General features: G+C 45.0%; 1 protein-coding gene across 2 annotated transcripts in view; it reads right to left on the bottom strand.

The window, feature by feature from the left end:
- RFX4 (regulatory factor X4) overlaps positions 1-12,088 on the bottom strand; it is a 165,852-nt gene that overhangs the window by 64,641 nt on the left and 89,123 nt on the right. For both annotated transcript variants that reach the window (XM_036865920.1, XM_036865921.1), the window contains exons 6-8: positions 9,480-9,693; positions 7,961-8,038; positions 778-941 (exon numbers count right to left, since the gene is read on the bottom strand). In XM_036865920.1, coding sequence (XP_036721815.1) covers positions 778-941; positions 7,961-8,038; positions 9,480-9,693 — 456 coding nt within the window. The remainder of the gene's footprint in view (positions 1-777; positions 942-7,960; positions 8,039-9,479; positions 9,694-12,088) is intronic.

Raw genomic sequence — 12,088 nt, 5'->3', positions numbered from 1 at the left:
ATGACCAAAGGACAACCTGCAGGGAGAGAGGCGGCCTGGAAGGCAGCAGAGCCCAGTGGAGGGACGTGGCCAGCCGGGGGTGACCTCATAGGGAGGGAGGTAGTGAGGCCATCTCCTGACTTCACTCTCCTCCCTCCCTTTGATCTCCCTTCTGACCCCCTCCCCACCACTGGCTGATCGGGGCTGGAAGCCAGAGGGAAAGGGAGCCCCGTAAGGTGTGCCATGCAGATCACCCTCCCCACCTACCCCTCACAGGGCAGGAGGCAGCATGGAACACAGCGGAGCCTGCATCGGAAGGGGCACAGAAGCTGCCCAACACAACCTCCAAGACGTGTTTTTTTGAAACAAGGTACAGGACAGTATATGTAGTATGTCATCATTTGAGTAAGAAAAAGTATATGTCATGCACTGGTTACGTGTGCATAGCAGATCCGGACGGGGCCCTAAGAAAATGACTGTATTTGATGCTCTGGGGAGAGGACCTGGGTATCTGGGGAAGAAGATTAGGAGGGAGACTTTTCACTGTGTAACATATTATCCTTTTTGAATTCTGAATGATACAAGAGGTTCAAAATATTAAATTTTATTTATACTGGAAATATTAAATTTTATTTATATTCAAAAATATAAATAACATGTAATATTTTAAAGTCCAATATTAATGGTCTTTACAAGGGAGGCCCCCAGACAGTGCATGGTTCTATTCAATAAATGAGAAGCAGGAACAATACCTGCTGAGGACCAACCATGAGGGGATACGAGAAGAAGCGTGCCCACCTGTCAGGTAATGCCTGCAGCACGGTGGGCATCAGCACTCCGGAGATAGCTTTGTAGAGGATGGAGTCACACACGCCGACGATGTTCACCACCGTGGAGGAGCCCAGCACGGGCAGCATGTGGGGCGGCATTCCTTGCCAAAAGTGCAGAAGGAAACTTTGAACCTGTATCAACCCACAGAGAGAAGAACCGTTGAGGTTACACAAGGCCCTCCCAGCAGAGCCTTGGGACTCAGCGAAGGCCAGCCCAGTCCACAGCGCTATTTTTCTCCCCTCCCCTTGCAGCAGCAGAGGCCGTCCCAGCCTGGGTGGCTTACGAGGCCCTGGAAGGTCCTCCTGTCCCAAGTCTTCACCCTGCCCGTCTGGGTGCATGCCCCCTGCTGGAGAAGCACTTGGCCTGGCAGCCTGGGGTCTACCCTGCCCTGGGAGAGAGCAGTAGCAAGTTAACCCATCTGCCTCTTCATGCTTACCGTGGTCTGGGTAAAAAGTTTAAGAAAGGGAAGGTGGGATGTTGCTTCTAAAAAGCTCAGAGCACTACAACTATTCTTTGGACCTGTTGGTGCCTCGGGGACCCCAGGGTGTTCTGGAAAGGAAGGGAACATTGTGTGAGTTGCTGGTAAGCGGACTATGTCTAGGAGGAAGAAGAGTAGGTGTCACAGACAGAAGTCTCCTGATACAATCTTGTGCGCCCCAAAAACGGATAAAGTGCAAAGGCCTCTTCGTGGCCAAATTCGACCATTTTCTCAAAGAGCCCTTGGTGCAGCCTTGGCTGGTTAGCGCCATTATGGGATGCTAGACGGTGCCATCTGGACAGTAAGGTACGAGGACATCCAAGCCCAACCACTAGCACAGGACAGAAATCTAGCGGGCACTCAAAATGGAGTTATTGTTATTAATACGAGGAGAGCAGGCCCCCGACCCCTGTGTCTTCCAGGGTCTGAGTTGGAGGTCAGGGAGAGAGCGGGTGGGGGGTGGGACAAGATAAGGGAAGTGAAGGGACACGGTAGAAGATGGTTATCTGGTACGTAAAATAACACTAAAGATACCTAGACTTCAGCTAACATTGAGGAGTGACTCATCTTAAAGTTAGGGAACAAATAACTGAAGTTTTGTGAATTCTTACAAGCTCAACTTGGTTCCTGTACTAAGTATCTTTCTTTCCTCCACAGATGGGCACTCCTGAACCCCTGGTGTACAGCGCTGCCCACATCCCTGGTTCCCCAAATCAATCCTGACCCAAGGCAGGAGGTCATTTAGTACCCAAGTCTAACACTTTGGAGGTGGTATTATTAATGGCGTCAGCGTTATGTACTTATTGAGTGTTGCTATATGCCAGGAACTTAGCACAGGTTCTCTCAGTTAATACTACAGCTTAGGATCACTGCTCCCATTTTGTAGAGACATTAACTTATTTGTCCAAAGCCAGACAGCAAGTCAGGGAATGGATGAATTTGTCTTTTCACAAATCAGTCTAGTGGCTCTTCACATGGGCTTCTACCCCATTCCTGAGACCTATGCCTCTTCTTGGACTGCTGCCCACATCCCAGCTTTCTGCCCCAGCCTGGGGACCTGCAGTTGTCCTTCAGGCCCCTCTTAGGAGTAGGGTCTTGCTTTCCTTTGACCAGGCTACCTCTGACCCCAGCTTGGTGACCTGAGCTCAGCCTCGGATGGACAGAATTCCCTGATCCCCATTGCCAGGCTGGAATTCCCAGGGTAAACACTGGATGGGAGGCTTGGGGGGTGAGGAATGAGGAGAAAAGCATGCCTCCTGACTTCCTAGAGGAAAAATGGTGATTTCCAAAAACAGGATCAAAGTGGTAAATGAGGTCAGGTTTGTAAATTATGAAACTCAAAGTCACAGTTCTGTTAATTCCACAAGAGTGAAAATATTGCAAAGTTTACAACGAGATTGAAAATTAAAACCAACAAAAAAAAATCCAATTGAGTAAAGACTGCCTTCCAGGGTTCTAATCCTGTCACCACTACCAACTAGGGGTATAATATCTCTATGCCTCAGTTTCTTTACCTGTGAAATGGGAATAAAAGTAGTATTTACTAGATTTTGGTAAAGATTCCTAAAAAGTACTTATTACAGTGGTTGGCACATAGTAAATGCTCAATAAAGGTTAGCTGCTATTATTATTACTATTATTATTATTATTATTTGTATCATGGAGGCACTACAACTATGAGGCCCAAGAAATCAGTCCACTGCCCTAAGACATTTGAGACACCCTTGCCTACGTTTCTGAGCGTCACCCACCTAGGATCCCCATGGTGGCTCTGCTCACCTGTCAAGGTTCCTGTTCTTATTGGGACACCTGGTGTCTGACTGCTGGCCGCCTTGGGCCTGGAGGTGGCCACATCTCTTAGACAAGGTGCTTACCCTCCAGACAACCCTCTGCTGTCCCCGGATCCCATCTCATCCCTGGGCACTGGCCTCTGGCCAGGTCCTGGACCTCCCTGCCTGTCCTTTCAACTCCAAATAAGCATTGCCCAGTTGATTCCTAGTATTTGGTAGATTCTGAATTCATTTGCCTTTCTAAGCTCTCCTTGCATATAGCCCTAGTCTTTTTTTTTTTTTATGAGTAGTCAATTTCCAGCAGAAATTCTGGAAAACATTAGCTGCTGTGTACATTAAAACAAATCTGTAGAAAGTCACTCTCATTAGCAGCCATCTGTCTTTTCCAAGTCTGTTCAAGTGGCACAGGGAGCCCTGATCAGTCCTGGTACTGGGGCAGCCTTTGTAGAGGGTATATTATCCAGTTTTGACCTCCCTTCCTACTCTGCATTTAAGAGCATTTAATGTCCAGTGGACTAGTTCCTCAGAGTGAGAAGAAAAAGAAAAGGAGGGAGAACAGTGTAAAGCTCAAGGGGTGATACTTGGAAGTCAGGGGTGAAATGGACAGACACAGTGTTCATATCAGGAGGCTGAGCCAACAGGACCTCCTGATAGACTAGACACGAAGCGTGAGGGGAAAAGAAGAACCGAGGTTTGTGGTTTGAGCAATCGTGTGTGGTAGTGGCAATCTAAGACTTGGGAAGAACAAATCTGGGAGCGAAAATTAGAGCTCTGATTAGACCACCGTAAGTTAGACAGCAAGTCATTTGAATCCGGAGCTCGGACTAAATAAATATATAAATATGAGAGTTACCAGCCTTTACAAAATGGAGATGGTGTCTACCTATTAGTAGGATGAAATAAGATAACTTATAAGATGCCTGGCATGACGAAGGCATTTAACAAATGGAAACATAATTAGACAGAAGGGAGAAGTTCTCCTTACTCCTTGCAAGCATAAATGGCGAACGAATCAGGGGTAAATGACTGCAAATGATTATTTAAACCAAGTTTCCTGGATTATCTACTTTAGTCCCTTGAACTCCCAGCCCTTTTTCTCTCTGTTCAATGAAGTATCAGGAGATGATTTCCTTAAGAATACCTAAGTAAGTTTCCTATTTCTTTTCCATGCCTATGTTTAGTTCATTCCTAATATATTGGCACCTTGTGGAAACATATCTGATGATTTCCAGTCATGGGCACTTAATTGTTACGGTGTTAAAAGGAACTTGACAAAACAATAACTACCAAAATACCTACCACTTATTATGCTCTGAGTTTGAAATCAGATACTTTATCTATACAATTTCCATGTAATCATCACAATTTTACTATGAGGTAGATATAGTTATTACCTCCATTTTACAGAAAAAGAAATTGAGGCTCAGAGAGGTTAAGTACCTTGCTCAAGGTCACAGGCTAGTAAGTGGTAAATTTGGGACTCAAACACAGGACTATCTGATTTTACAGCTCTCTGTGCAATGTCGTTTGGAGAAGGCTTTGCAGTAAGTTCCCTACATGCAGACTTGGACTCTTTGTGCTTGCCTGACAATGCTATAAGTCTGTGGTGGTTTTCCATCCATCCACCCATCCACCCATCCACCCATCCACCCATCCATCCACTCACCCATCCATCCATCCACTCACCCACCCAAGAAACATTTACTGAGAGCCTGAGAGTACAGTTGACCTGGATACAGTAGTAAGCAAGACAAACAAGGTCCCTGCCCTCAAGGGCTTCCATGGTGGTGGTAGGAGACAAACAATGAACAAGCAAACAAGATAATTTAAGATTGTGACACTAGTATACATTGTGACCTCAACGGATATTAAAGATCTTGAAGACCTGAAACAAACTATACCATCAAAGTGTACCAGATGCATCCACCATTTATTTACCCATGACTTTTCTCAGCTGTAGGAGAAAGCCATGCCCCTCAGAGGTAAAATACCCCCCTTCATTCTTTTGTGTTTGGGTAGAATGAACAACATCTCCATCAGCCATCTCAAAAACAGCCACCAAATACCCCTGCCCAGGGGTGGAAAGAATACTGGACCAGCAGTGTTAGGTGACAAAGATCTAACCAACTGTGTGACCTCTCTTAACTCTCTGGTTGACGTATCTGACGAGAGCAAGCATTTGTATGACCTTTTACCAGGCATTGTCTCATCTACTCCTTCCAGTAATCCTGTGAACTGGATAGGCAGGGATGATATTTTTATCTTCACTTCTAGGATGAGGAATTGAGCCACGTCTTGAATGCAAGCCTAAGCTCCAAGTCTAGCACTCTTCCCGCAGGAGCACTCAAGCCCTCACAAGGTTTCTGGACCATATATTCTGCATCCTAATTGCTGGTGTGCATGCCTTTTTTTCCCCCTCAAGACTGTGTCCTGTCACCCCATTTCTGGGGGCTAGAGCAGCATACGGCACCATTAGATGCCCAACAATTGTTGGAATTAATGAATGGAATTCAGTGAAGTGAGATGATGATCAAGTTTTGAGATGTATAAAGCTAGATATGAACATAAGGGAGGACTGTCACCAGTTCTGTTGTTAGTACTTGTGGCAGAGAGGGACAGCTATCCACTAGAGCTCCTCTTCCCTAGTAGCATAAGCTGCCGCCAGGACTGTCACCAGTTCTGTTGTTAGTACCTGTGGCAGAGAGGGACAGCTATCCACTAGAGCTCCTCTTCCCTAGTAGTATAAGCTGCCGCCAGGACTGTCACCAGTTCTGTTGTTAGTACCTGTGGCAGAGAGGGACAGCTATCCACTAGAGCTCCTCTTCCCTAGTAGCGTAAGCTGCCGCCAGGACTGTCACCAGTTCTGTTGTTAGTACCTGTGGCAGAGAGGGACAGCTATCCACTAGAGCTCCTCTTCCCTAGTAGTATAAGCTGCCGCCAGGACTGTCACCAGTTCTGTTGTTAGTACCTGTGGCAGAGAGGGACAGCTATCCACTAGAGCTCCTCTTCCCTAGTAGTATAAGCTGCCGCCAGGACTGTCACCAGTTCTGTTGTTAGTACCTGTGGCAGAGAGGGACAGCTATCCACTAGAGCTCCTCTTCCCTAGTAGTATAAGCTGCCGCCAGGACTGTCACCAGTTCTGTTGTTAGTACCTGTGGCAGAGAGGGACAGCTATCCACTAGAGCTCCTCTTCCCTAGTAGCGTAAGCTGCCGCCAGGACTGTCACCAGTTCTGTTGTTAGTACTTGTGGCAGAGAGGGACAGCTATCCACTAGAGCTCCTCTTCTCTAGTAGCATAAGCTGCCGCCCATGAGGGGCCACACTTCCCAGCTCCCCTCACCTCAAGGTGGGGCTGTGAGACCAGCTCTTGCCAATAGACTATGGGCAAAAGTGATGCATTTTATTTCTGGGCTGACAAGGTTAAGAAGGTGGATGTCCTCCCTGTAATCCTTTTCCCCATCCATCAGCTGAACAGAGGACTCCAAGGCTCTAGGGCAGGGTGTGGCCACAAGGTGGAAGAAGCCTGGGTCCCTGAACCACCCCCAGAAACCAGCTTTCCAACCAAGGGCGTCCACATTGGATTGTGACATGTATTGTCTCACCGTGTTGACTTGGGGCTTATCTGTTACAGAAGCCAGTGTTGTCTTAACCAATCATGTGTCATGGTTTGCCCAGATCTCAGTGCACTGCCTTTGATACGTGAGACACAGCCAAACTACAATACGAGAGAAAGCAGTGAGTTTTCTTTCTTTAAAAAGAAAATAATTCCACTTGAATGGTCACTCAAGGAATTTGGGAAATTTAAGAATCTAGTGGATGAAAGTCAAGAGCAGGAACAAGAGTCCTTCTCTGCCAACACGCTGCCACCTCTTCTGGAGCCGTGTCGAAGAACCGAGCGACAGCTCGCATATGGTGGTACCACTGCTACACTGGGCTCCTGAGGGAACATTAAACAAGCTGCACAAGTACCGGCAAGTGCTCAACAAGTATTCACTGCCTTACCTCATCCTCTTCCCCTCCATCTCCAACAGCACATGCCCCCCTAAAACACACAAAAAGGGAATCTCCAGCATCTTTTTCACCAATGACTACTGATTTTTATAGCACCTGTAGAGCCTGGGTTGTCTTCCCTGAAATTGAATGCCCACACCTGATCCCAGGGTGGTGTCTTTGGTTTAGTTGTTTTTCTTTTTTTCCTGCCTGAAAGGCATTTTTCTTTAAACAGAAAGGCCTCAGCTTTATGGGGTGAAATGTGTGGTTTCCTGCCATCCTGTTGGAAGATTCTTTTGGATGGCACTTTAGGCAAGAAGATTTTATTGTCTCTTTGGTCATGTAACCAGTGCTTCAATCCTCCCTTATTTCTCCTCTCCATTCCTTAACTGTAATATTTTTAAATAAAAATGAAATGAAATTCTTAGATTGTCTGTATTCAAAGATGGCCCTACTGGCAGTGTTAAAGGGACATGGGGACCAGACCTTGAGAATGGAGGGTAACTGGCTCCAAATGCACTGAAGTGGATGAGCCTCAGGAAAAGGTTAAATCCAAAATAAAGAAAAGCTTTCCTTTAGTTTTTCTGAATGTATAATTCTGGGTGTAATGATACCTTGGCAAAACTGTGTTCCCAGGAGGCCAACTAGGCAGGATGCAGTTCACTAGACAGAGCAACTAAAAAGCCTTGCCAACTGCTGTTCACACTGAGAATCTGTAAAATGGGGATAGTAACAGTGCCTGCTTCCTAGGATCACTGTGAGGACTAAATGAGCTAATGTACACCAAGGGCTTCCAGAGGCCTGGCAACTAGTAGGGAGCTCATGAAACAGAAGCTAGTGTTATCATAATATTTTAATGCAGAGTATTCATAGCTCAACACTTGTTGACCTACCTCATCAAAGTTGGCTCTTATTACAGTGTCCAGTATTCTCTGACAGTGTGTTCTGTACATCATAATAAAGGTAGAAACCTGTGAGGGGTGAGGAGGGATCAACAACAATAAAGGCATACATTAATACATGTTACTTCTGCCCTTGGAATTTCAAGTCATTTATTCTCTGTTGAGGGGATGAAATTCGCCTAATTCCTACTCATCCTGCAAGACCCAGACAAAACTCATTTTCATTAGGTGGGGCCCGCTGACTCTCAGCTCCCTCCTCTGTGCTCCCATAGCACCTCAGTGTGTTTCTCCCTCAGAGCACTCACCCTGTGGTACGGAAAGCTTGGGTTTCTCCCTCTGCCCCATCTCCACCCCCTGAAACTGTGGACTCTGGGAAAATAAAAATAGCATATTATTCATGTTTGTGTATCCAGCATTTAGTACAGTGCCTGGCACATAGTAGACGCCTTCCAAATTAAATTCTCATCAGCTGATATATTAAAAAGTTAAAACCCAGCATGTACTCATAAGAGGAGGTGCTTTTGCCCAAATCACAAAAAGACATTCGGAAATTCTCTAGAATCTGCTTAGCAAAAGAACTGCATCTCCAGCTCCATTTAACTAAGAATTTTAAAGCAATGGTACAGGAAGTTTGTTGAGAAAGAAAGCAAATTTGAGAAAAAATAAGGATTTATCTAGTTCTTAGATTTAAAGCATTCTTTCCAGGTATTCTTTTTGCTTTAGAACCTTGATATATGTTTTATGTAAACTTAGTTTGCTTATGCAAGCATCTGTCTCCCTGCTTGACTGTAAGCTTCTTGAGAGCAGGACTCAAGTCTCATTCACCACTGCATCCCAGTGTGATACGTGGAAACTCATCACCTACTGGCACACTGGGCAGCACAAGATAGGTGCACTAGGATGTGATCACCCAGGGGAAAGTCTCGAAGTTTGTGTTTCCAATTATTTCTTCCCAATACCCTATGGCCCAAACTATCCGATTCACTATACCTATAAAATCTTCTTGGTCTATGGGACGATAATTTCACCACATCCTCTGCAGCACATGGGAAAATAAACTTTATCCTATATAAAAGCAATCCAGAGGAGGGGGCCCTTGTGAAATGAGACAGTACAACATCATAGATGGGTAGGAAGGTAGGTAAGATAGATAGGTAGAGAGATAAACTTTTAATTTTAGAATAGTATTGGGTTGTAGTACAGTTTTGAAGTAGTTCAGTCAGTTCCCTTATAGCTCAAACCCAGTTACCTCTACCGTTAACATCTTGCATTAGGATGGAACATTTGTCACAACTAATGGACCAACACGGATACATTGTTATTGTCAACTAAAGTCCATACTTGAATCTGATTTCTATCTTTATATTTTTAAACTCACCATTTTGCAATAAAAGTGTGTGTGTGTGTGTGTGTGTGTGTGTGCGTGCTGTGGTGTGTGAGAGAAAAAGAGAGAGAGAAAGAGAGAGAGAGAGAAACCACCCACTCCCAGCAACACTTCAGACGTGGTCACCTTCTCCTCTGGCAGACTGGCCGGCAGATTTAGATCTTTGACATTTGGAAACTCTGGCAGCAATGTTCCAAGTTTGGACCGGGGTGAATATGCCACCGTCTGTTTGCTCACTTCTTTCTTGCCCGTCTCGCTCACCCAGGCGGCTCCTTTCTTGGAATACATCACATCATAATATTGGGAGCTTTCCTTCACCGCGATGCCGTAGTAATGATACCTGGGCCACAAAGGAAGAGAGAGAGACCCACATGCACCCTCATCAGGTGGGGGTTCCTGAGCCGCAGGAGCCCAAGGCCAAAGACGGCTGGACCCATCCTCCCTGAGCTAGAAGAGTTAACTCCTCTGTAAGGCTCAACATGTTGGAAGTCTAGAATTAAACCAAAGTTCCATGTTGCCAGCCATCAATCAGACAGGTAAAAATAACCAAAATTGCCTCCTACAGAAAATGTTAAGTCAAATACTTTGCAAAGCAGAAAGTGGGATAAAAAAATTTCCATTTGTACTTAATCTCTTATATACAGGGACCCAAGAAGAAGAGTGTGTTTATGACTGCTAACTGTACCACCAGCAAAAATTCACTTGGCCTATGTTTTTCTTAATCAATAAATGGCAGTCTTAAAGAACTGTATCTTAAAAAGGATAAACTCAGTGTCTCAGTTGACACTGAATGTAAGACAAAGACCAGGACCTTTTATTAACTCAGAATGGGCTTAATAACAGCAATGTTTTCAATTAAGACTAATGAGGGATGGAGGCTGCATTTTGCTTAGGTTTTAGCTACAATCTATTGAACACTTGCTATGTGCTGGGCACTTTGGAAAGTGCTTTACCTACATTAATTTGTAAAACAATTCTATGAAATGGGGATTATTATAATCTTTCTACAGATGAGAAAATGGAGGCAAGAAAGCTTAAGTAATTTGTTCAAGGTCATATGGCTGTTTAGGGGAGGAAGCAGGTTTGTCTGACTACAGAGGCACTGTGCTACACTAAGAAAACACGCTGCATGGTGGTGTTAACAAACTTTGATGTTTGTCAGAGCCACTTATGGAGTGTAATAAAAATACAGATTCCAAGGCCCCTTCCCAGACCTAAGGATTCAGAACAGGGAATAGGGGCCAAGAATCAGCACTGAAACGAACACCACAGATAACTCTGATGCACATCCGTCCGAGATCAGCAAGCCTGCTGGGTTAGGCCCCTGCATTACATTCCTGGCTCTGCGAGACTGCCATTACCTCCTATTGTAACAGAGCAGCTAACAAGGTACTAAGTGCTTTACACACATTGCCCGATTTCATCTCACAAAACCCCTGGGAGGCTAGAACTAATTATTATCCCCATATTACAGACTAGGAAACTAAGACCCAGAGAATTTAAGTTAACACACCCAAGATCATATAGTGAGTAAGCAGTAGAGGCAGGATTTGAACCTCTAAAAGTGCTTTTAAGCACTGAGCCAGTGTGATTGTCAAATTTTACTAACAATAAGAATCACCTACAAAACATATTAAAATACAGACTCCCAGGCCCTGCTTCCGAAGATTCTGATTTAGCAGATCCAGAGTAGATTTTTACGATCACATGGCAATACTAATGTAAGTAATTCATGGACCTCACTTTCAGAAATGCTGTACAACGTATTAACTACTCTTTTCTACTCATGGAGATATGGTGGTGTCAGTCACGAAATAATACAAAAGAGAAAGCAGTCTGAGTTCTGGGAGAGGCTTCCCAGGGAGAGCAGAGCTGAGCACAGGTAACCTTCCCTCTCCCCGCTCCCCCTTCACTCCTAATACCATTCTGTGATACTGCTGCTTAGTGGGCATCTCGCCTCTATCTGAATGCCGCCTGGGATGAAGCACTCGGACCCTCCGAAGGTAGCCCAGTTCATTTTAGGCCGGTGTAGTGATCAGAAAGTTCTTCTTTGTGTTGAGCTGATCTCTGTCTTCTGCGCCTTCTACTTCCCAACTGTCATAACTGCCTTTCCACCTGGAGGGCACTCCTTTAGTAGTGGGGGCGGGGGGCGGGTTCCATTTGCTCTGGAAGCCCCTCCAGGCGGGAGGGCAGTTATGACACGCCTCCCTAACTTTCAAAGTCACCCCTTACACTTTCTTAAGATCAAGCTAGTAATAACATGTTCATATCAGACCGCTTCTTGATTTTTCAGACTGTATGTTGCTAGAATTGGCAACTGCAGTGAAGCCAGTGCTCTGACCACTTCTCAGTTTTCTATTTCAGGTCTGTAAGGCACGTCAACACACTCTCCATCAGCCCCCTGCCCCCCCAATTTATTCTGTCAAAGTAAATTTGCTGAGGGATTTTCTCTATAAGGCCAAGTGGCATGTTGGAGACTAGAGCTTCTTATTAACTTTCAATTGGTTGAAGGTGAGACCAACCTTGGAGGATCCTTATGGAGAGGATACAATGAAACTGAATTTTTAAAGAAGATATTGCCCTATTTGCCAACCTCTAGGTTAAAGAAAAAGAAAACAAAAAAACAAAAGCAGGCTCTTACATGTAGACAGAAGGAAACTTTCTCCAAACTTATGCAGGATGGGAAACCATGCTGTTCTATCTTTACTACTTTTACTGCCTGTCTTTACTATCTA

Source organism: Balaenoptera musculus, chromosome 10 (genome assembly GCF_009873245.2).
Source record: "Balaenoptera musculus isolate JJ_BM4_2016_0621 chromosome 10, mBalMus1.pri.v3, whole genome shotgun sequence".
NCBI classification, from domain to species: domain Eukaryota; kingdom Metazoa; phylum Chordata; class Mammalia; order Artiodactyla; family Balaenopteridae; genus Balaenoptera; species Balaenoptera musculus.
This window is presented reverse-complemented; position numbering and strand designations above follow the sequence as displayed.